Source organism: Primulina tabacum, chromosome 15 (assembly GCF_025594145.1).
Source record: "Primulina tabacum isolate GXHZ01 chromosome 15, ASM2559414v2, whole genome shotgun sequence".
Classification (NCBI taxonomy): Eukaryota; Viridiplantae; Streptophyta; class Magnoliopsida; order Lamiales; family Gesneriaceae; genus Primulina; species Primulina tabacum.
The window spans coordinates 28,368,753-28,386,882 of NC_134564.1; the positions used below are offsets into that span (position 1 = coordinate 28,368,753).

General features: G+C 34.6%; 1 protein-coding gene across 2 annotated transcripts; it reads right to left on the minus strand.

Moving 5' to 3' along the window:
* Positions 1 to 7,217: 7,217 nt before the first annotated feature.
* LOC142527695 (uncharacterized) lies at positions 7,218 to 10,822 on the minus strand. 2 transcript variants are annotated; one of them, XM_075632587.1, is made up of 9 exons: positions 10,658 to 10,821; positions 10,478 to 10,552; positions 10,176 to 10,262; positions 9,301 to 9,357; positions 8,602 to 8,694; positions 8,181 to 8,253; positions 7,976 to 8,051; positions 7,758 to 7,848; positions 7,218 to 7,657 (listed from the first exon to the last, which is right to left on the minus strand). In XM_075632587.1, the coding sequence occupies exons 1-9, from the start codon at positions 10,706 to 10,708 to the stop codon at positions 7,538 to 7,540; spliced, it is 723 nt and encodes a 240-aa protein (XP_075488702.1). In that variant the 5' UTR covers positions 10,709 to 10,821; the 3' UTR covers positions 7,218 to 7,537. The 2 variants fall into 2 exon arrangements, with proteins under 2 accessions (XP_075488702.1, XP_075488703.1); XM_075632588.1 differs by lacking the exon at positions 9,301 to 9,357 and having other exon boundaries at positions 10,658 to 10,822.
* Between the last annotated feature and the right edge of the window lie 7,308 nt (positions 10,823 to 18,130).

Consider the following 18,130-nt stretch of genomic DNA (forward strand, 5'->3'; position numbering starts at 1 on the left):
ATCTTCATTTCCCCTTATCTTCTCTGCAATCATATTCCGATATGTCTTCAATAACTCGGGCGATATAACTGTTTGTATGTAAATAACCTAAAAATCTTCTAAGTGCTTTGGATTAACCGGTGTCTTTAAATAACTACCCGGGATTTTGATCCCCGCAATGAATAAAATGCTTCACACTTCGTAAATGAACTGGATGTAAGCAACCTTAATCCCGGATATAAAACCTTAGCGTGTATAACAAGTAGAAAATTCGGGTAAGAGAGCATAGCCCCGAGCCAGGGTATAGTGCCCTGGCTTTTAAGAACCAAGGTACGGAGCCTTGGGCCGAGGAGCATATCCCGGGACTTGGGAGTGGTCGAGGTGTGGTTCCCCGAGCCAGGGTGTAGTACCCTTGGCTTTTAAGAACCAAGGTACGGAGCCTTGGGCCGGGGAGCATGTCCCGGGACTTGAGAGTGGTCGAGGTGTGGTTCCCCAAGCCAGGGTGTAGTGCTCTGGGCCTTTAAGAACCAAGGTACGGAGTCTTGGGCCGGGAAGCATGTCCCGGGACTTGGGAGTGGTCGAGGTGTGGTTCACCGAGCCAAGGTGTAGTGCCCTGGGCCTTTAAGAACCAAGGTACGGAGCCTTGGGCCGGGGAGCATGTCCCGGGACTTGGGAATGGTCGAGGTGTGGTTCCCCGAGCCAGGGTGTAGTGTCCTGGGCCTTTAAGAACCAAGGTACGGATCCTTGGGCCGGGGAGCATGTCCCGGGACTTGGGAGTGATCGAGGTGTGGTTCCCCGAGCCAGGGTATAGTGCCCTTGTGAAATGGATGAGCAGGGTCGGGTGCTCCACCGGATCGAATCAACAATTTATAGTGTTTGGGAATTTTGAGTGAGGATAATGGCTGTGAGAGCTCCTGCAAACAATGAAAAGACCTCGTGAATGGGTGCCGGAGGGGTGTCCGACGTAGCCACTCCGATGCTAAAGTTAGTAGGTTGAAGATGAACACAAGCAACATTTGAAAGAAAATATGTATAATTCCTAGGGTTCAAAGATTTCAGAATCTATAAATGACATTAATACCTGCTATTTATAGTAAGAAAATGAGGTAGGTACCTCGATTTCAGTGCCACCTACTAAGTATGGCAAGTCGGTTGCCCATACTCTAGCTTCTGATGGCTTCTATGACACTCCAGCTCTCTTTTCTGGCAAGGATAATTGATGGTCCGGGGCCAGGTCTCTACTGCATTCTTGTACTTCCCTTTCCCGGGCAATCTTCAGAGGCACGTGCTGAGAAAAATGCCCTGGATTACTCCTCTTCTGCCCCCTCTCCTCGGGCTTAGACACCCGATCTCCTCTCTCCTTCTTAACATCCTCCCTCTTCTGTTTCTGAGCCTCTTCCATGTTAATATACTTCTCTGCCCGGGACAATAAGTCCTCAAAATCCCCGGGCACCTTCTTAGTCAATGATTTGAAAAACTCACCCTCTCTCAGGCCCTGGGTGAATGCGGTAGTCTTTGTTTCAGTGGCACAAGTTGGAACGTCCAGAGCCACTTTGTTGAATCTTTGAATATAAGCCCTCAGACTCTCCTCCGTTCTCTGCTTGACTTCGAAAAGACTAAAAGCAGTCTTCTTGTACTTTTTGCTGCTACTGAAATGGTGTAAGAACACCTTTTGAAAGTCTCTGAAAGAACTAATACTTTGAGGGGTCAAACCTTCGAACTACCTTTGAGCCGAATCCACCAATGTTGTCAGGAACACTTTACACTTGATTCTATCAGTGTAACAGTGTAGCATGGCCATGTTCTCGAATCTGGCCAAATGTTCCTCCGGGTCTGCGTTGCCATCATAATCCTTTATTTTGGCTGATTTAAAGTTCCCGGGAAGAGGTTCCCGGACAATGATCTCAGCAAACGGGCATCCCTAGGGACTGCCCGGGAAGTGCCCTGATTCTCCAACTGTCCTTCCAGCACCTTCATCTTTTGTCTCAACTCCAACAACTCTTCTGCCACGGTAGGAAATTTGGACCCGGCACTGGATTCCTCGTCTTCTCCTCCAATCTCATCCTCCCTCATCTCCTGCTCCTGCTCATGCCCCTGTCTATCCCCGGGTGGTGTAACATGATGAGAGACTTCTTTCCTGGCCATAGCTTGCTTTATGGCATCGGATACAATTTTTTGTAACTCCTTCGAGGTTAAAGTAATGAGATTTGGTCCAGTGTTATTAACACCGACTTGTCTTGAAGTCTGCCCCCATCATCCTGGGCGCGAGAATTATCTTGGTTGGTTCTTCTTGTACGAGCCATTTCAACGTCTTGAACTCAAGTTTCCCACAGACGGCGCCAATGATGTGATCCTTGTGAAATGGATGAGCAGGGTCGGGTGCTCCACCAGATCGAATCAACAATTTATAGTGTTTGAGAATTTTGAGAGAGGATAATGGCTGTGAGAGCACCTGCAAACAATGAAAAGACCTCGTGAATGGGCGCCGGAGGGGTGTCCGGCGTAGCCACTCTGATGCTAAAGTCAGCAGGTTGAAGATGAACACAAGCAATATTTGAGAGAAAATATGTATAATGCCTAGGGTTCAAAGATTTCAGAATCTATAAATGACATTAATACCTGCTATTTATAGTAAGAAAATGAGGTAGGTACCTCGATTCTAGTGCCACCTACTAAGTATGGCAAGTCGGTTGCCCATACTCTAGCTTCTGATGGCTTCTTGGACACTTCAAGCCCAAGTTGTTCTGACAGATTAGACGGCCTGTACCAATCATACTCGAGTGTGGTTCAATTCTCGAGGTAGCCCGGATAGTCGATTACCCGGGTATTTGGATGAGAGCCCGGGCTGTGATGACTGCCCGGGAAGAGGAGAAAGTGCCCGGGTGATTGCTGAAATGATCCGGATCATTATGGGGTATCAAAAAGAAGAGGGAATTATGCCAAAACTTCCTACAGTTGTTGTCAAACAAAAATACAATTGGTATCTAAGTTTCAAACAACTGAACTATGGTTATAATATATGTTCATCAAATCAACTTGTAGCTTGAGTTTTTGTTTACGGCCTTAATTCATTAATGTAGATCATATTAATGGATAATAATTCTGATTCCAATTTCTAGGTCAAGAACTCTTACGTGTTGTTTAATGTCTTTCTCAAGTGTCGAGTAAATTTTATTATTCTAATGTCAATTTCTAGGTGTGTTGAATAAATGTTAAAACCCAAAAAACCGATCGGAATTTTGATTTTTTATGGTTAGGTTTTAAACGAATTTCGGTTGGTTCTGGTTTTGGTTTTTCAAAAATTTCGGTTTTACTGTTAGGTTTCAATTTTCAAAATTAAAAAACCGTAAAAACCGAACCAACTATTTTATATATAATAAATAATAAAATAGACAGAAAAAGTAATTAGGTTGTTTGCATGTCCCTCGTCTTAAAGTTATTTATTATTTTCTTTATAAACTATTCATGTTCATTTTTTATTTTTTTTGTCATTTCCAGTGTTTCTCATGTGATAATTTATCTTTTTAGTTAGCTTGATGAGTTACAATGTTTTTGGTTTTATTTCATTTTTGGTGGTAGCTGAGGGTAATGCAATTATCCATGAGGCTTGCAAATGGAGTCCTGAACCAGCTGCCGCTTGTGATAAGGAATGAGAAATCTTTCTCATGTTACATGAATACAATTTTCATTTCTAATATTCTTGCAGGATTTATAGCCGGACAATTAATTCTTCTGTTTTATTAGATGGAATTTGAAGATGATTATGTGTTGATGGTCGGAAGATAATATCAAAATTAAATCGTGCACATTTTTTATGGGTTTTTTTTTAATAATATTTTAAGCACTTCTTTGTTTCAATTCGAAACATTAATAAGATGAGGTGGACATAATGGAAGATGTTAAATTACTGTTTTGTATAATAAATTACAAGCTACTTGTTTGATTATATATTACGAATTTTGATTATATATGTTTTAAATTTGATTATTTTATTTAATATTGAAACTTTGATACTTTTAGATATTTTTAAAAAGTATTGAAATGTTTACACGTAATTCATCATTAGTAAAATATGCAACTTGATATATAACTACATTTATTTCTCAAGCTATATTAAATCAAAACGTAATGTAAAAAAACGAACCAAACCGGAGAAAAATGATTTGGTTTCATCAGATTAGGAATTTGAAAATTCGAATTGTAATTTTTTTAAAACCGAACCAAATCGACTGTTGAACACCCCTATAGAAATTAAACATCAAAATAATTTAATCAAATTTTATGATTCTCTTTCAATGACATCAAAAGAAATTATAGGTCTCTCGGACTCTACAAAAATCATAAGTTGCGTTTTTCTACGTTTCTATTCAAAATATCATCCCTCAAGTGACAGATTTCGGATAAATTTAGCATTCATTTTGTGATCTAAATTATAAGAACAAAAATATTAGACAAAATAAAAATAAATTTCAAATCAAATTCCATCAATATCCAGAAACAACCAATAAGTTCACAATTAATGAATTAAACACATAAGCATGCTCAACAATCTCATTATAAAATCAAGGAAAATAATAAAAAAAATCACAGAGTCAACGAATTTCTTTCGTCTTGTGATTCAACTATCCTTTGTCATATCACACGTTTCAAATTTGTTTCTCAAGCCTATTTGAACGCGTAGTTGTGTGTTGTTTGTTTACGTATTGTGTTGTTGGATGTTCTAAAATAATAATAAAAAAAAATTAAAGAAAAGTGTGACATCTCATTTCCTAAACAACCGTCATCTTTTATTTATATAATCTACATTATTTACTGGCCGAAATTTCATCCTATCCATGTGGGAATGATAGGATGGATGGCCAAAATTTGTCCATGCATATATAGGACCCACTTTTTTTTTTTTGAAATTGTATGTGTAGCAAGATCTTACCCGTTGAAATGAATTGAGGATAGTGCCCACATAGATAGAATCTCTCTCATTAACCCTGTTTTTTGGAGCCTCGGTGCCTATGTTTGCGCCGAAAAGTCCGTTTCTTGCTGGTTTCATTTTTTTTTATTCTTTTAAGAGCTTTCTCCTACAAGATAAACATAAATCAATATTATTTTATGTTTGTGTTCAAAATCAACATAAAACATCAAATCTATGACATACAAACATGACAAATTAAGGACTATCATTTGTCTATAAGTAGGTTTTTTGTGAGACAGTCTCACGAATTTTTATCTGTGAAACGCGTCAATCCTACCGATATTCACAATAAAAAATAATACTCTTAGCATAAAAAAATAATATTTTTCATAGATGACCCAAATAAGAGATCTGTCTCACAAAATACGATCCGTGAGACCGTCTCACACAAGTTTTTGTCTTTGTCTACTATTGAGCATATATGTTTTTTTATGTTTTTCTATATTGTTGAGAATCTTTTTGTTTTGTTTTTTGTATTTTTTTTTCTCTTTCTCTCTTGTGGTTCTTGACTAAGTTCTTCATTTTCAATAGAAACACGTGATTATTAAAATCGTTGTTGTCCTCGGTGAAATGGGTTGGGTTCAAGCCCAATTTATTTATTTATTTTTTTTTTATGGGTTGTAACATTTTTCTATATTTACCTCTAAAGCATCGTATAGCCCTATTTGAATTCTTGTTATTATGGGATGTTGTTGGAGAACAACCAATAGAAGGATTGTGTATGATAAAACGTTTGTCATTTTATTAAAATTTATAATTAGTGAAAACGATATAACTTATATATTTTAAATTGTATAACAGCTCATGCATCACGTGTTGATCACTCTTTTAGTAGTAACAATTGTCCTACCACAAGAATCTTCCTTCTAATAATTTCACTATTTGAAATCACATGACATTAGCTTTGTTATCAATTATAGAATCAAATACTTGTTAGTTTTATCAAAAACCACACATAGTGAAAATGATACAACTTAAAATTTTTATCGCTCAAAAACCACGCGCTAATTACTCTCCTAACAAGGACACTTGAGTAGATCGGATAAACGAATTCATCGTTGTGAAGATAATTGTAACAAAAAATGTCATTTATTCAATTTTGAAAAATACATAACTAACATATATCATCTAGCTATGATATATATCAGTTTGGTTTATACTCTTTTCATCTAAACTTTGAAAAATTAAAAACAATTTTAAATCAAAATTTGGATAAAAACCATTTAAACCGTAAATTAGTTTGGTTTTTTAGCAGCTAAACTGAATTCATTTCACAAATATAATAGATTTTAGGAGAAATTACATACGCTATCCCTATGATATCTCGAGTTTGCGCAAATCCCCCGGTGAAAAAGTGTCAGCTTGTATGTATCTCCCCGCGGTTTTTAATTTTGAGCTCATTTACCCTAACCCGGTTTTTTAGTTAAAAAAAAATCCGATATTGCCCTCGTTCAAGAGATGACGCCGATGAGCAAGAAAAACACACTATCCCAGGGAGTCTACGGAGCGGAAACGTCGGATTCGGCAGAAAAATACGGTGGCCGAGAGGAGAAAGAATTCAAATTCACCTGTGTGTGGCGGGATTCTGAATCAGTACTCCCCCCAATTTCAGCTAATGAGATCTTCCACAACGGTATGATCAGGCCCATTTACCCGGTTTTCAACCCAATTTTTTTCTGGGAAGTACGAAATATCAAGAGAGCGTAGACGAGAGCAGGATGAATTCGGGTTTGTTTGAGGGTGTGAAGTCTCGGCTGAGATGTACTGCGTGTGGCAGCCAAAACCATCGGCGGAGGGGCGGTTGAAGAGGAGCAGCTCCCCACAGGTTGGAAGTTTTAAGGGATTTCTGCAAAAGAGCCATAGTGTTGGCAGCTTCGCAATTGCGTCTCTGAACAACGGTGTGCGAAAAAGGGATGAATGTGTCATGGAGTCGCCTGCGAGTGAGCACGGCGTCTGGAAGGAGGAAGTTGTGTGTTTATCCTCGAGCAGAACGGCCAGTAATTGCATGCCGTCGCCATACAAGAGGGACGGCGGGAAAAGGCGGTCCTGTTTGCCTTACAGACATCATCTATAGACGGTTTTTTTGCTAATGTAAATAAGTTGAGCAAAATTTTTCACCCTTTTTAAGATCATTTGTTTGTGTAAACTTGGATGTGTTTTAATTTATCATTTCATTTCTTGATTTTATTGTAGTATTTTAATGAGTATTATTTATTATGTTAAGAAATTAAATTTTATATACAGTTTTTTTATTAATATTCAAAAACATAAAAGGGAAAAATCTGTATATAAAACACGAGTTAATGGTTTTTATACCCATCTCCCCAAATATCACCCATTTTTTCCAGTGAGTCTTCCCTCTGTTTACAAGATGGCATTCCATTTCAAAGAAATCATCAATGCTATATAGCCACACATAATTTCAAGTGACGGTCAGTGCACATCTGTTGCATACTTGGAGGAGAGTGTTGAGAATCAGATTACACTTCCTTTTATCAACTAGGAGTAATCAATTCAAACGCGTACAACGAAGGGTAAAAGCACTTGCTCACAGTTGTGTCCGTTTCGGTCTTGAATTTAGGTCAGTGGTCAATGGAGTTTCTGAAGCAAGTTTTCCACCCTTATTTTTTGTTGTGTCGGGCTCAACGACTCCGTCTGCATGATTGTGTTTGCAACAAGAATAACAATAGAAGGAGAGATAGCATTCACCTACATAGTACAGTGTTCTTCAGTTAAGAGAAGGGGGACTCAAATGTCAAAGAAGACGCCATTAGGCAACAAAACACGTAGTTCGTAAAAAGATACTTACCCAAACACGACCATTCAAACCAACTGCAATCTCAAAGGCAAGCTTCTTCCCAAGCGTTTCGAGAACTGGGCATGTTGGAGATTTCAGCAACCTGAAATGGTAGTTAAGAGAAAACTGACTAAATAAAGAAATCGCCAGCTCTGTTCTGTCTATAGACGAAGCAAGAATCATTCATTAACTGAGTACAAAGACACAAGTGGAAAAAAAGACAATCATACATTCTACATAATCCGGTTGATGATTCAAACGAGAATCCATCTTTAAGAGGGCCATATTCTGCTGCTTTCCCACTGGCTATAGAATGCAAAAGGAAAGAAAAGATTATTTACACAGATAACTGAGACCATATCTTTGTAAACTCAAAACTTGCGCACTCAAACATAAGTCTAAGCATAAACAGTAAAAAAAGGTAAAAATATCAACCATCCATGCATGATAACTCTGGGTTCATGCCAATGTTTGCCTTGACAACACGGACATACAACAAAGTACCCATCTGCAAGCAATAAAAAGTTTCCCACGAGTAAGAATTACACTTACGTGTTAAAAAAGGGCATATTAGCATAGAATCATAACAACGATAAATGAGCACAGAACAACCAGCTTCTTTGAATATTTTTCAAAAATATAGTATGCAACATGATGCACAAAGTTATGAGTGCAGAAAACCACTTGTTCATCACAAGCATGATCTCAGTATCTACAGCGTACAGATGATGAAGTGTTGAAAGAGCGCAAAATGGAATAACTGGTTCAATCCGTTTAGAGCTTTAAAAAGTCAACAATCATGTGTTACCAAGAATCACATCAAGAACGAGAAAAAACATACACAACATAAACTTACGTTAAACTTAGGAATGTTCCTCCTGGTTCCACCTTCAAAAGCAAGCACTGGCAAATATGCCACTGTTGGACCTTTTATATCCACAAAAAAATTCTGTCTCAAATAAACAAAGATGGGTGAGCCCACACAATATAATGATACACATATTGTCAAATTATATCAAGATAATCTATATTAAAAAGATAGGCACGTGAATAGAAAATCATTCTACTCATAAACTTGAAAAAGGATCGAAAGAAAGCAACAACTGATTACTTTCAAGTAAGTGGTTCATTTGGAGAACTAAAACAACTACCAAGACTTGCCAGTCTTATTTTAAGTTTTTCAAATAAGCATCAGCATGACAAAATTTTTTTTAAACAGATAAGCAACTGATGTGTGTAAAGTCCTTTTATTTAACTAGGAAGAATGCAGTAAATGGATGACAAGTGATTCTCGGACAAAAAATGATCATATCAAGCAAACCAACTCTCAAGCTATAGTAATGCCTTCACTAATAGGGTTCTACCTTAAGAAGCCAAAACCAATAAAGGCATTCTCTTGATCACTTTCGTAATCAACATTTCATGCAATTGTTTAAAACAAAAGAAATGTAACTACGACGAAATAGAGTTATTAAGTTTCGGGAAATAGCAAGAATGACTTGCAGTGACTACAGTCACCCTTCCAAATCATCAATGCTAAACCAAGAATACTTACATCAGCTTTTGTGTCAACCACTATGCCAAGAACATCATCCCCAACACTAGGTGTGTACTGCAAAAAAAATATATATATATATTTTAATTCAATAATCATGAATCCCTCTGGTCATCAGATGTAACAAAGAAACAAAAGTTCTTCACAAGAAATAACCGTCAAAATTCATTAGGTCACAGTCAAAAGTTAGACCTGTTCAAATATAAAATAAGTAAAGGCATAAAAAAAAAAGAAACAGATGTCAACATGATAGGGATCTAAAGAAACGTAAACATAAGCAGCAAGCCACATAGTTCTTCAGTGCATATTCATATCAATGGGCAAGTTTCATATAGAAAAACATCCAGATTTTTTAGTGAGTGACACGATAATAAATACAACTAACCAGGAAGCAGAACAGTCTTTATGAAATGCTCCAAAAAAAAATATCTCTGAAAGATCACTTTGTTGAAAATTAAAAGAGACCTGAGGTCCGTAAAGGATTACTATTTCGCTTCCAGATACATATCTTATTACAAAACAAAATGCATTCAATCAAGGTTTCAAAGTATAGAGATCTGCAAGAAAGAACGTTTATTTTCCATGTTCAAGTCTGATGCTTGATGCTCTACATGAAAAGCTATGCATAATTCTGACTTCACAATGTACACGTGGATGCACATGGATCATTAGAACTTTGCTCAAAATACAATTATCACTAGTTTGGCGATTGAAAGAGAACTATACATAAAAGTAAAAAGAAATATGTGCACGTAGCATTCTTATTTTGTATACAATATTTAAAACTTATTCTGGAATCAGCCGATAAGCTAGAATAGGTTCACTCATCACAATTCCTTTTCCTACTCATAAGAAGTAAATCACATTAAACTCACCCGTTTATTGGAGCTCTCAATCCAATACTTATTTGGTTTTGAAAACCTAAAGATTCCTGCTTTCATAACAGAGATCACATCACCATCCTGCAAATTAAGACCTATACAATCAACATCTCAATGAAATATAACTAAGAATATGTAAGGCAACTAACTAAGGAGTCGGCAAAGTTATGAAAATGGGTGAGGGGTACAATATGAAAATGTAAATAGACGATAAAGTGAACAGAGATTAACATTGGACGGGATAAAATAGAAAAAAAGAATTGACTCTCAAACAAGCCCTAGTTGAAGAAGGAAACCTGACGGAGGCCACCGCCGAGCTTGATAGTTTGATTTGTCAGATGGGAGAGATCCAACACCACATCCCCTGGAAACTAAATTTTTTTCCCACACAAAATCGAGCAACAAACACTATTTTATATGGATATACAACTGAATATGATAACATGCCAAAAAAATATATCGTCCACCGTACTTACTACTTGTTGATCGATCAAGCTTGCGGGAGAACTTGAGGATTTTGAATCCATTTATCCACTTACGATTTCCGTGCTGCTTCCGAGCCTGAGAGCCGCTGCGCTCCGCCGCTGCTTTTGATTGTGAGAGACTGAGAAGCAAATCAGAGCTGGCCTGCAGATAGCTGATTAAGCAGGCCCATTAGCACAAAAAAGCCCAAGCCTAGCTAGCCCATTTGAAAAGGTCGGGTACCCGAGTCCGAATTAGGCTACACGCGCAATCTCTCACATATACACATTTAGGGTGTGTTTGGTTGAGTGGATTAAACAAGAATAATAGTCAAACATTTATCCAATGTTTGGTTAAAATTTTAAGATGTTTTAATAATCATTTTGACCCGGTTTAAGATTCAATTTTGTGGATAAATATTTGATTATTAATCTAACAAATCAAGTGGGATACACTATCAAAATTCAATAAATTATATTTTCTCTTCTTATCGAATCCAAGTGGTGGGTTAAGTTATTTATTGAATAAAAAGTTTTTTTTAGAGTGTTGTACATTAGATATCGATCATGATATTTAATATATATCATTATTATTTAATTTGATTTAAACTTTAAAAAATATAAATATATATTTTTATTTTGAAAAAATAATTTTTTATATATTTTAATAAAATAATAAAAACTAAATTTTAGCGTTGGATATGCTTATCAATAATATTTTAATTTTTATTATATTTAATTTGATGATATTTACACTTATTAATTCAAAGATTATTAATATATTTATTATTAACATTATTATTATTATTTAATATTATGTATTGCTTCCAGATGTGTACAACAAATAAGTAAACTTAGCAAGGGTATAATAGTAAAATTATTAATATTTAAAAGCTAATCACATATTAAAAATGTTGAACCAAACAATCTTAATAGTATCACATAATGTTTGATTAATAATATATCAATCTTGTTATCTATAACATAATCAATCATTTATTTATCTCATCACTAGTACCAAACACATCCTTAGGGTCTTGTCGATGCTGTCCCACGGGGCACTGCCCTTAATCATTTATTAGCTGCCAAGTGACAAATATTTTCAAGCTTTTTAAATAAATAAAAATTTATGAAAACTTATGTGTTATCTCAAAAAAGCGGTCGACTAACCATGGTTCAATTTTTTAAAATGATTTATTTTTAAAAAATCATATGACCTTCATTCATTTCTTCCGCCGTCATCTATCAAAAAAACAGAACAAGACTTCCACCGATTTGCTTCATTTTGCAACTTTCTGCCCAAGATTATGTTTTTATTTTTTATTTTTTATCCTTGTTAATCTAGTTTTGTTTGTCGGGAATTTTTTGACTTATGGTTGCTTCTTGCTTTTTGCTGTATTCAATGATTTAAGGACCAAATATGGGGATTTTTTATGCATTTCTTCATTTTATATTATATTATATTTACTAATTAAGTTTTAATGATTGTAATTTCTTTTAAAGTAAAATACAGTATATCAACCTCTTGTTTATGTCCATATTTTTGTAATATGTGGTACTTGAATATATGTATGTTTCTTTCATCTAATTTGTTTTTTTTTAAAAAAAAAATTAGATTCAGTTGGTCTTTTTTTTTGGGAAATAGAAGATGACAAATCAAAGGCACTTGAAGAGTTGGAGGAAGACTAGGGGAAGAAACCGAAATTGATCAGATTCCAAAAACGCTACCTGAACTCCCTAATTTTTCTATGCAAGAAAATGGAGAGGTACAAACTGAAAACTTCATTGTCGATGTTTTGAAGATCAAACTAGAAGTGGGTAAAATTGTGAACACTCATGAAGAAGCTTATTTATTGTATTGTCAATACGCACATGCCAAGGGATTTAGTGTAAAAAAAGGGTGAACAATGATGTTTTTCCCATACTGATGAACTTCAATCAAAGGAATTCAATTGCTCATGTGAATGTTTGAAAGATGAAAGATCTAGTAAAAAGATTCCAATTTATTAAAAACTGCTCAGTAGAACTAATTGTAAAGCCAAATTGAAGATTTCAAGAGAAAATGGAGGCAATGGAGAGTGAGCAGATTTGTGAAAGAGCATAACCATGAGATGTTTGCATACGATCAAACTCACTTGTTAAGATTGGCACGCAATATATTACATGCAAAAAAGTCTACTCTAGAAGCTATGGTAAATGCTGGAATATCTGTCTTTGTTGTTGTTTCTTTCATGGAAAATGAAGCATGTGGGTCAGAAAATTTGGGTTTTATTAGAAAGGATGCATATGATCATATGAGTCGACTGAAAAAACATATCAAAGTTGAGAATGGAGATGTCACTGTGCTTATTAAATATTTTATAAATACGGCGAATAAAGAGATTACTTTTACTAGAACGTGCAATTGGATGATGACGATAGGGTGATGAACTTTTTCTTTATGGACTATAGAAGTGCAGTTAATTATGACAATTTTGGTGATGTCTCGTCGATTGATACAACATATAGAACAAATAAGTATAATTTGATATGTGCTCCATTTGTTGGTATAAATCACCATATGCAGAATGCGATGTTTGGTTTGGCCTTTATGTCAGATGAAACCGGAAGTTCTTTTGAATGGTTGTTTACAACATTTCTTGATTCTATGAATGGAAAGCAACCTCAAACTACTTTTTCAAATCAATGTCAAGCCATGATAAATGCCATCGAAACAGTTTTTCCACATTCACATCATTGTTTATGTCAGTGGCATATAAATCAAAATGCTCCTTTAACACTTTGGGAGTTTAAATGAAGATTCAACTTTTAAACAGTTATGGTTTAAATGCATGACTTATTGTGAATCTGAAGATGAATTTGAGGCCACATGGAAATATATTATTGATACATATAATTTGGATGATCATAGATGGTTGAATGGGATGTACAGACTCAGGGAAAAATGGGCTACTGCCTTTAGTAGTGGAAGGTTTAGTGCAGGACTTTTGGATACTTCGAGGAGTGAAGTCACAAATATGACTTTGAAAAGGGCATGTAACAAAATGAGTTCTTTGTATGAATTTGTGATGAATTATGCAAAAATTCAAAATAATTGGCGGAATAGAAAAGACAGAGGATACTTGTTTTCGTCATGGTAAGCCTACACAGATTTTGAAAAATCATCCATTGTTGATTAATGCTGCTGAGGTTTACACGATTTCCATATACCAGTTATTTGAAATTGAATTGGTTAATTTTTTGAATTGCAAATTTGTTGAACCACCATCTTGTTTCGGCAATGATTGGAATCGGATTGAGGTCAAAGTAAAATCTCATGATGAAAACTCTAGGGTTAGACATGTGGTGTTCAATAAGCAGAGTCATGAGATAAAATGTAATTGTCATAAGTTTGAGACAATGAGGATTTTGTGTAAGCATGCTTTGATGATGTTTAACTGTATGGATGTCACTGTTTTGCCCAACATTTATATTTTGAAAAGGTTGATGAAGAATGTAAGAAATAGAGTTAAATATGATTTTGAAGAAAGTTGCAGTGGTGGTGGTGGTGATCATGTATCTGAGATGGTGTTTGTCAACCAAATAATGAGATCGATGTATGATCTAACTCAACTGAGCAAACCTCATAAGGATGCGAGAAAAATGTAATATAGATTGGTTGACATCGCAAAAGATAAAATCTCTAATCTTGTCCAGAATTTGATTATAAACACTCTCTCTACTGTTGCATTGACAATCGATAATATTAATATAAATTTTTATTATTATTAGCAATTCAATTATTTATTTAAAAGTAATTTCTTGTGATTGTAGAGTAATATATGACAAATTTTCTTCAAAAAGAAAAATGAAACTATATAATATATGATGTAAGATGTTTAGTTTAGCGTTTTAAAAGTCCACAATAACTTAACCATTACTAAGATAATTTACTATTTTTATTAAATTGATTAAATTTGATAGAGACAATATAAGGATATGTTATTTGAGCAAAATATATATTTCTATGTTTTTTTGGGCTTAATGTGCAAGGGCAAAGCGACATGTATGCCCACCAGGTTTGTAGCTCGGGTGAGTTCTTCTATTTTTAATTTTTCTAGATGGAGATTTTAGCTCAAGTAGCTCAAATAGAAAATGAAAGACAAAGTCCAAAAATATTTAAAAAAATTTGTATTTAGCTCTGATAACCTAGGTAGAAAAAGAAATACAGAGTTTGGAAAAATTAAGGTTGTTTCCCATAAAATCTAATTGTTATGAAATTAATTGACATGTATTATTTTGTATTTTGTTGAAAAAAATTTAGCCCGAGTAATATCAAATTTCTGACTCCATCACCGCCAGTGAGCTACCCACACTAGGCTAAGGGTAGCTCCGTCCATGAACGTGGCTCCATGTCTTTCATATATTTTTTTCCTCAAAGCCTTTGTAATTATGACAACATGTGGAAAAGTTGAGATTTTTTTTTAGGAGTTAATTGTGATTGATGTATTCCTTATTGGTTAATGATATGAAAATGAAGAAAGATGAAAGTCTTATATAAGCTGCATGTGAAAACAGGTCCAAAAAAAATATGAACATAATTAGTAAGATCTTAAATAAGGATGAGGTTTCTCTTTTTATGATATAATTGGTTGCGTTGAAGTGAACTAGAATACTCTCACATTCTTATCATTATCCCTTATCATTGAACCTCTTGGACCGTCAAATAATCTCATTTTCTTTGGATGGGAATTGTTTTGCTGATTCCTCCGGCCATTGAATAATTTTTAAGTTCTCTGCTTTTTCGATTGAAGCCTTTTAAGTACTCAAACACTCTCTGTAGATGGTGTATTTTGTTTTTATGAGGTATGTGCTTAGGGATCTCAATCGTTGGTATTTATAGGCCTCTCATACCATCAATGAGTGTTGCGGGAGCTTGATTGTCAAAAAAAGATGAGTATGTGTGTCTCAATTTTCTAAAGTTGAGGCGGCGTACGCATATTTAGTCACAAAATATAGGCAATGGATATCGCCATTGTCGACATGTTTAATAATTCTCCTTTTGAATTGATGTGTGCTATTTTTCTTACATTCTCTCACTTGGCTCATATCTCATTTTCAATAGAGAAAACAAAATAAATGAATCATGGCGATAGGTCGTCTTAAAACGTGTATTATCTTCCATGTACCACAATGCATTATGTCTCTCAAATCTATATAACTTAATGAATAAATCTTATGTTTATTCGAGGTCCAAATTTATTGATATTTCTCGAATCAATGAATGTGTGCACAAAAATATGAGAAATTATCACACCATAGTATCATTAATTTGTTTTTACAACAAAATTACATAAAGGAACCAAGTCTCATTCTTTCTGTATGATCCTTGAATTTTAATGGTGGCATGTCCTTTAGTCAAATGATCTGCAATCATCATTTCGGTGCTAATGTGCTCGATAATTAATTTTTTTTAATCTTTAATATGTTCTCGTATGGCTAAATACTTAATGTCGATGTGCTTGCTTCGACTATCACTTTTGTTATTTTTACCCACAAAAACTACGGCTGAATTGTCACAGTACATTCTTAATGGCCTAGATATATAATCCATAATTTTAAGCCTCGAAATGAAACTCTTCAACCATACACCATATAAGGTTGCCTCAAAACAAGATATGAACTCAGCTTCCATAGTGAAATTAGCAGTCAATGTCTGCTTTGCACTCCTCCAAGATACAGCTCCACCATCTAGCATGAAAATATATCTTGAAGTGGATTTTTGTAAATCAATGCAGCCAGCGTAGTCTAAATCAAAGTAGCCAATTACTTCCAAATTCTCAGTTCGTCTGAACATAAGCATATAATCTTTGGTCCCTTGAAGGTATCACATCACTTTCTTTGCAGCTTTCCAATGATCTAAACCTGAATTACTTTGGTATCTTCCCAACATCCCAACAACAAATGCGTAGGGTTTTTATTTTAATTAAAACACATGGTGTAAGCTTAGGCCCATTAATCTAGTATAATAGGCTCATTAAGCCTATTAGTTAATATTTAATACATTTTTTTTAGGAAAATTGTTAAAATATTAGCCGAGTTCTCAAAAAGTCCCTATTTTTATCAAAAATTAACTGTCGATTTAAAATACGACTCGGCGTATAAAAACACCTCATTTTCAAAAATACATATTAAAATATACCATATATTAAATAATTAAAAATAATCATTTAACAAAAATATATTTTTTTTTTCAGCCATCGGTCTTCGTTTCTCGATCGTGTCTCGAATAACCTTTAAAAATACAGTTTTATGCATTGTAACAGAAAACCCTATTTTAAACATTTAATCATTCACACCATTTAATTAGTCATTTTTAATTTTCCCCAGATTCACATGAAGTTTGGTTACATTATCGTATTTTAGACCTTACAGTTGTAATGAGCACAAAAGCCCGAATTAGGGCAAATAATGATCCAAACCAGATAAATCATTGATGTAATGATAAGGTTAGATATATTTTGAAATGGATTGGTAGAAACAAAATGCTGCCAAAATGACATATTTTGTGGAATTTAGTTCGTTTTGAAATATAAAAGGTTTTACGTCAGTAATCTGTATGAATATTGATTGGCCTAAAGGAATACCAATATTTGATATAATTACACATGAACTTGTGGTGGTAAACATGTGATAGTTGTTTGAAATTTCATGTGAATAACAAATCGTCACAAATGAAGATTGTTATTAGACATGATAATTACAATCAGTGTTTGACTGCTGCATCAGGATGTCACTTACAATTTACTTTTTTGTCAAAAGATAAAATATTAATGGAACGTTCAATATCCTGTTATGCGGTTTATGTTATTTCAATTTATTAATTATTTTATGTGGATATATGTTGAGCATGTTTGTTGTTGTTTTTTGTTCTTTGTTCAGATTTGACTCGTGCGAATATTCATTCCAACATTAATTTAATTTATATGCTAAATAACTCTAATTTCAAATCTTGTCAAGAGAATTTAACGATAGTTTCCAGAGTAATGGATTTGGATTTTGCGATAAGGGTTGACTCTCCCTTCGTCATTACAAATAAGAGTACATTGGATGAAAAATAGGGAGTTTGAAAGATGGGAAATGTCAAATTGCATGTGTATGATGATCATAAAAAAGGTCATTTTAGAAACATTCAGGGCATAATGTCTAGAGACATTGCTATGGCTAAGTAATTCGCTAAGGACCTCGAAAAAATGTTTGTTAAGAGTGAAGTTTGAAATTGATACGCTCTTGGCGAGCCTCATTTCAATGAGGTACAGAAGCAAAGGCAACATAAGAAAGTACATCATGGAGATGTCTCATTTTGCTTCAAGACTGAAAGTACTGAAACTTAAACTTTCTGAATACTTGTTGGTGCATCTGTTTTTTATATCTCTTCCTCAAAATTTTAACCATTTTAAGGTGAGCTATAACTGTGAGACTTGGTATCTGAATGAGCTCATCTCACAT

Coding starts and splice junctions, on each gene's coding strand:
- LOC142527695 (XM_075632587.1), bottom strand. CDS start 10,708: ATGGATTCAAAATCCTCAAGTTCTCCCGCAAGCTTGATCGATCAACAA. Junction 10,553..10,657: donor GCTTGATCGATCAACAAGTA/GTAAGTACGGTG, acceptor AAAAAAATTTAG/TTTCCAGGGGATGTGGTGTT. Junction 7,849..7,975: donor TCAACCGGATTATGTAGAAT/GTATGATTGTCT, acceptor CTACCATTTCAG/GTTGCTGAAATCTCCAACAT.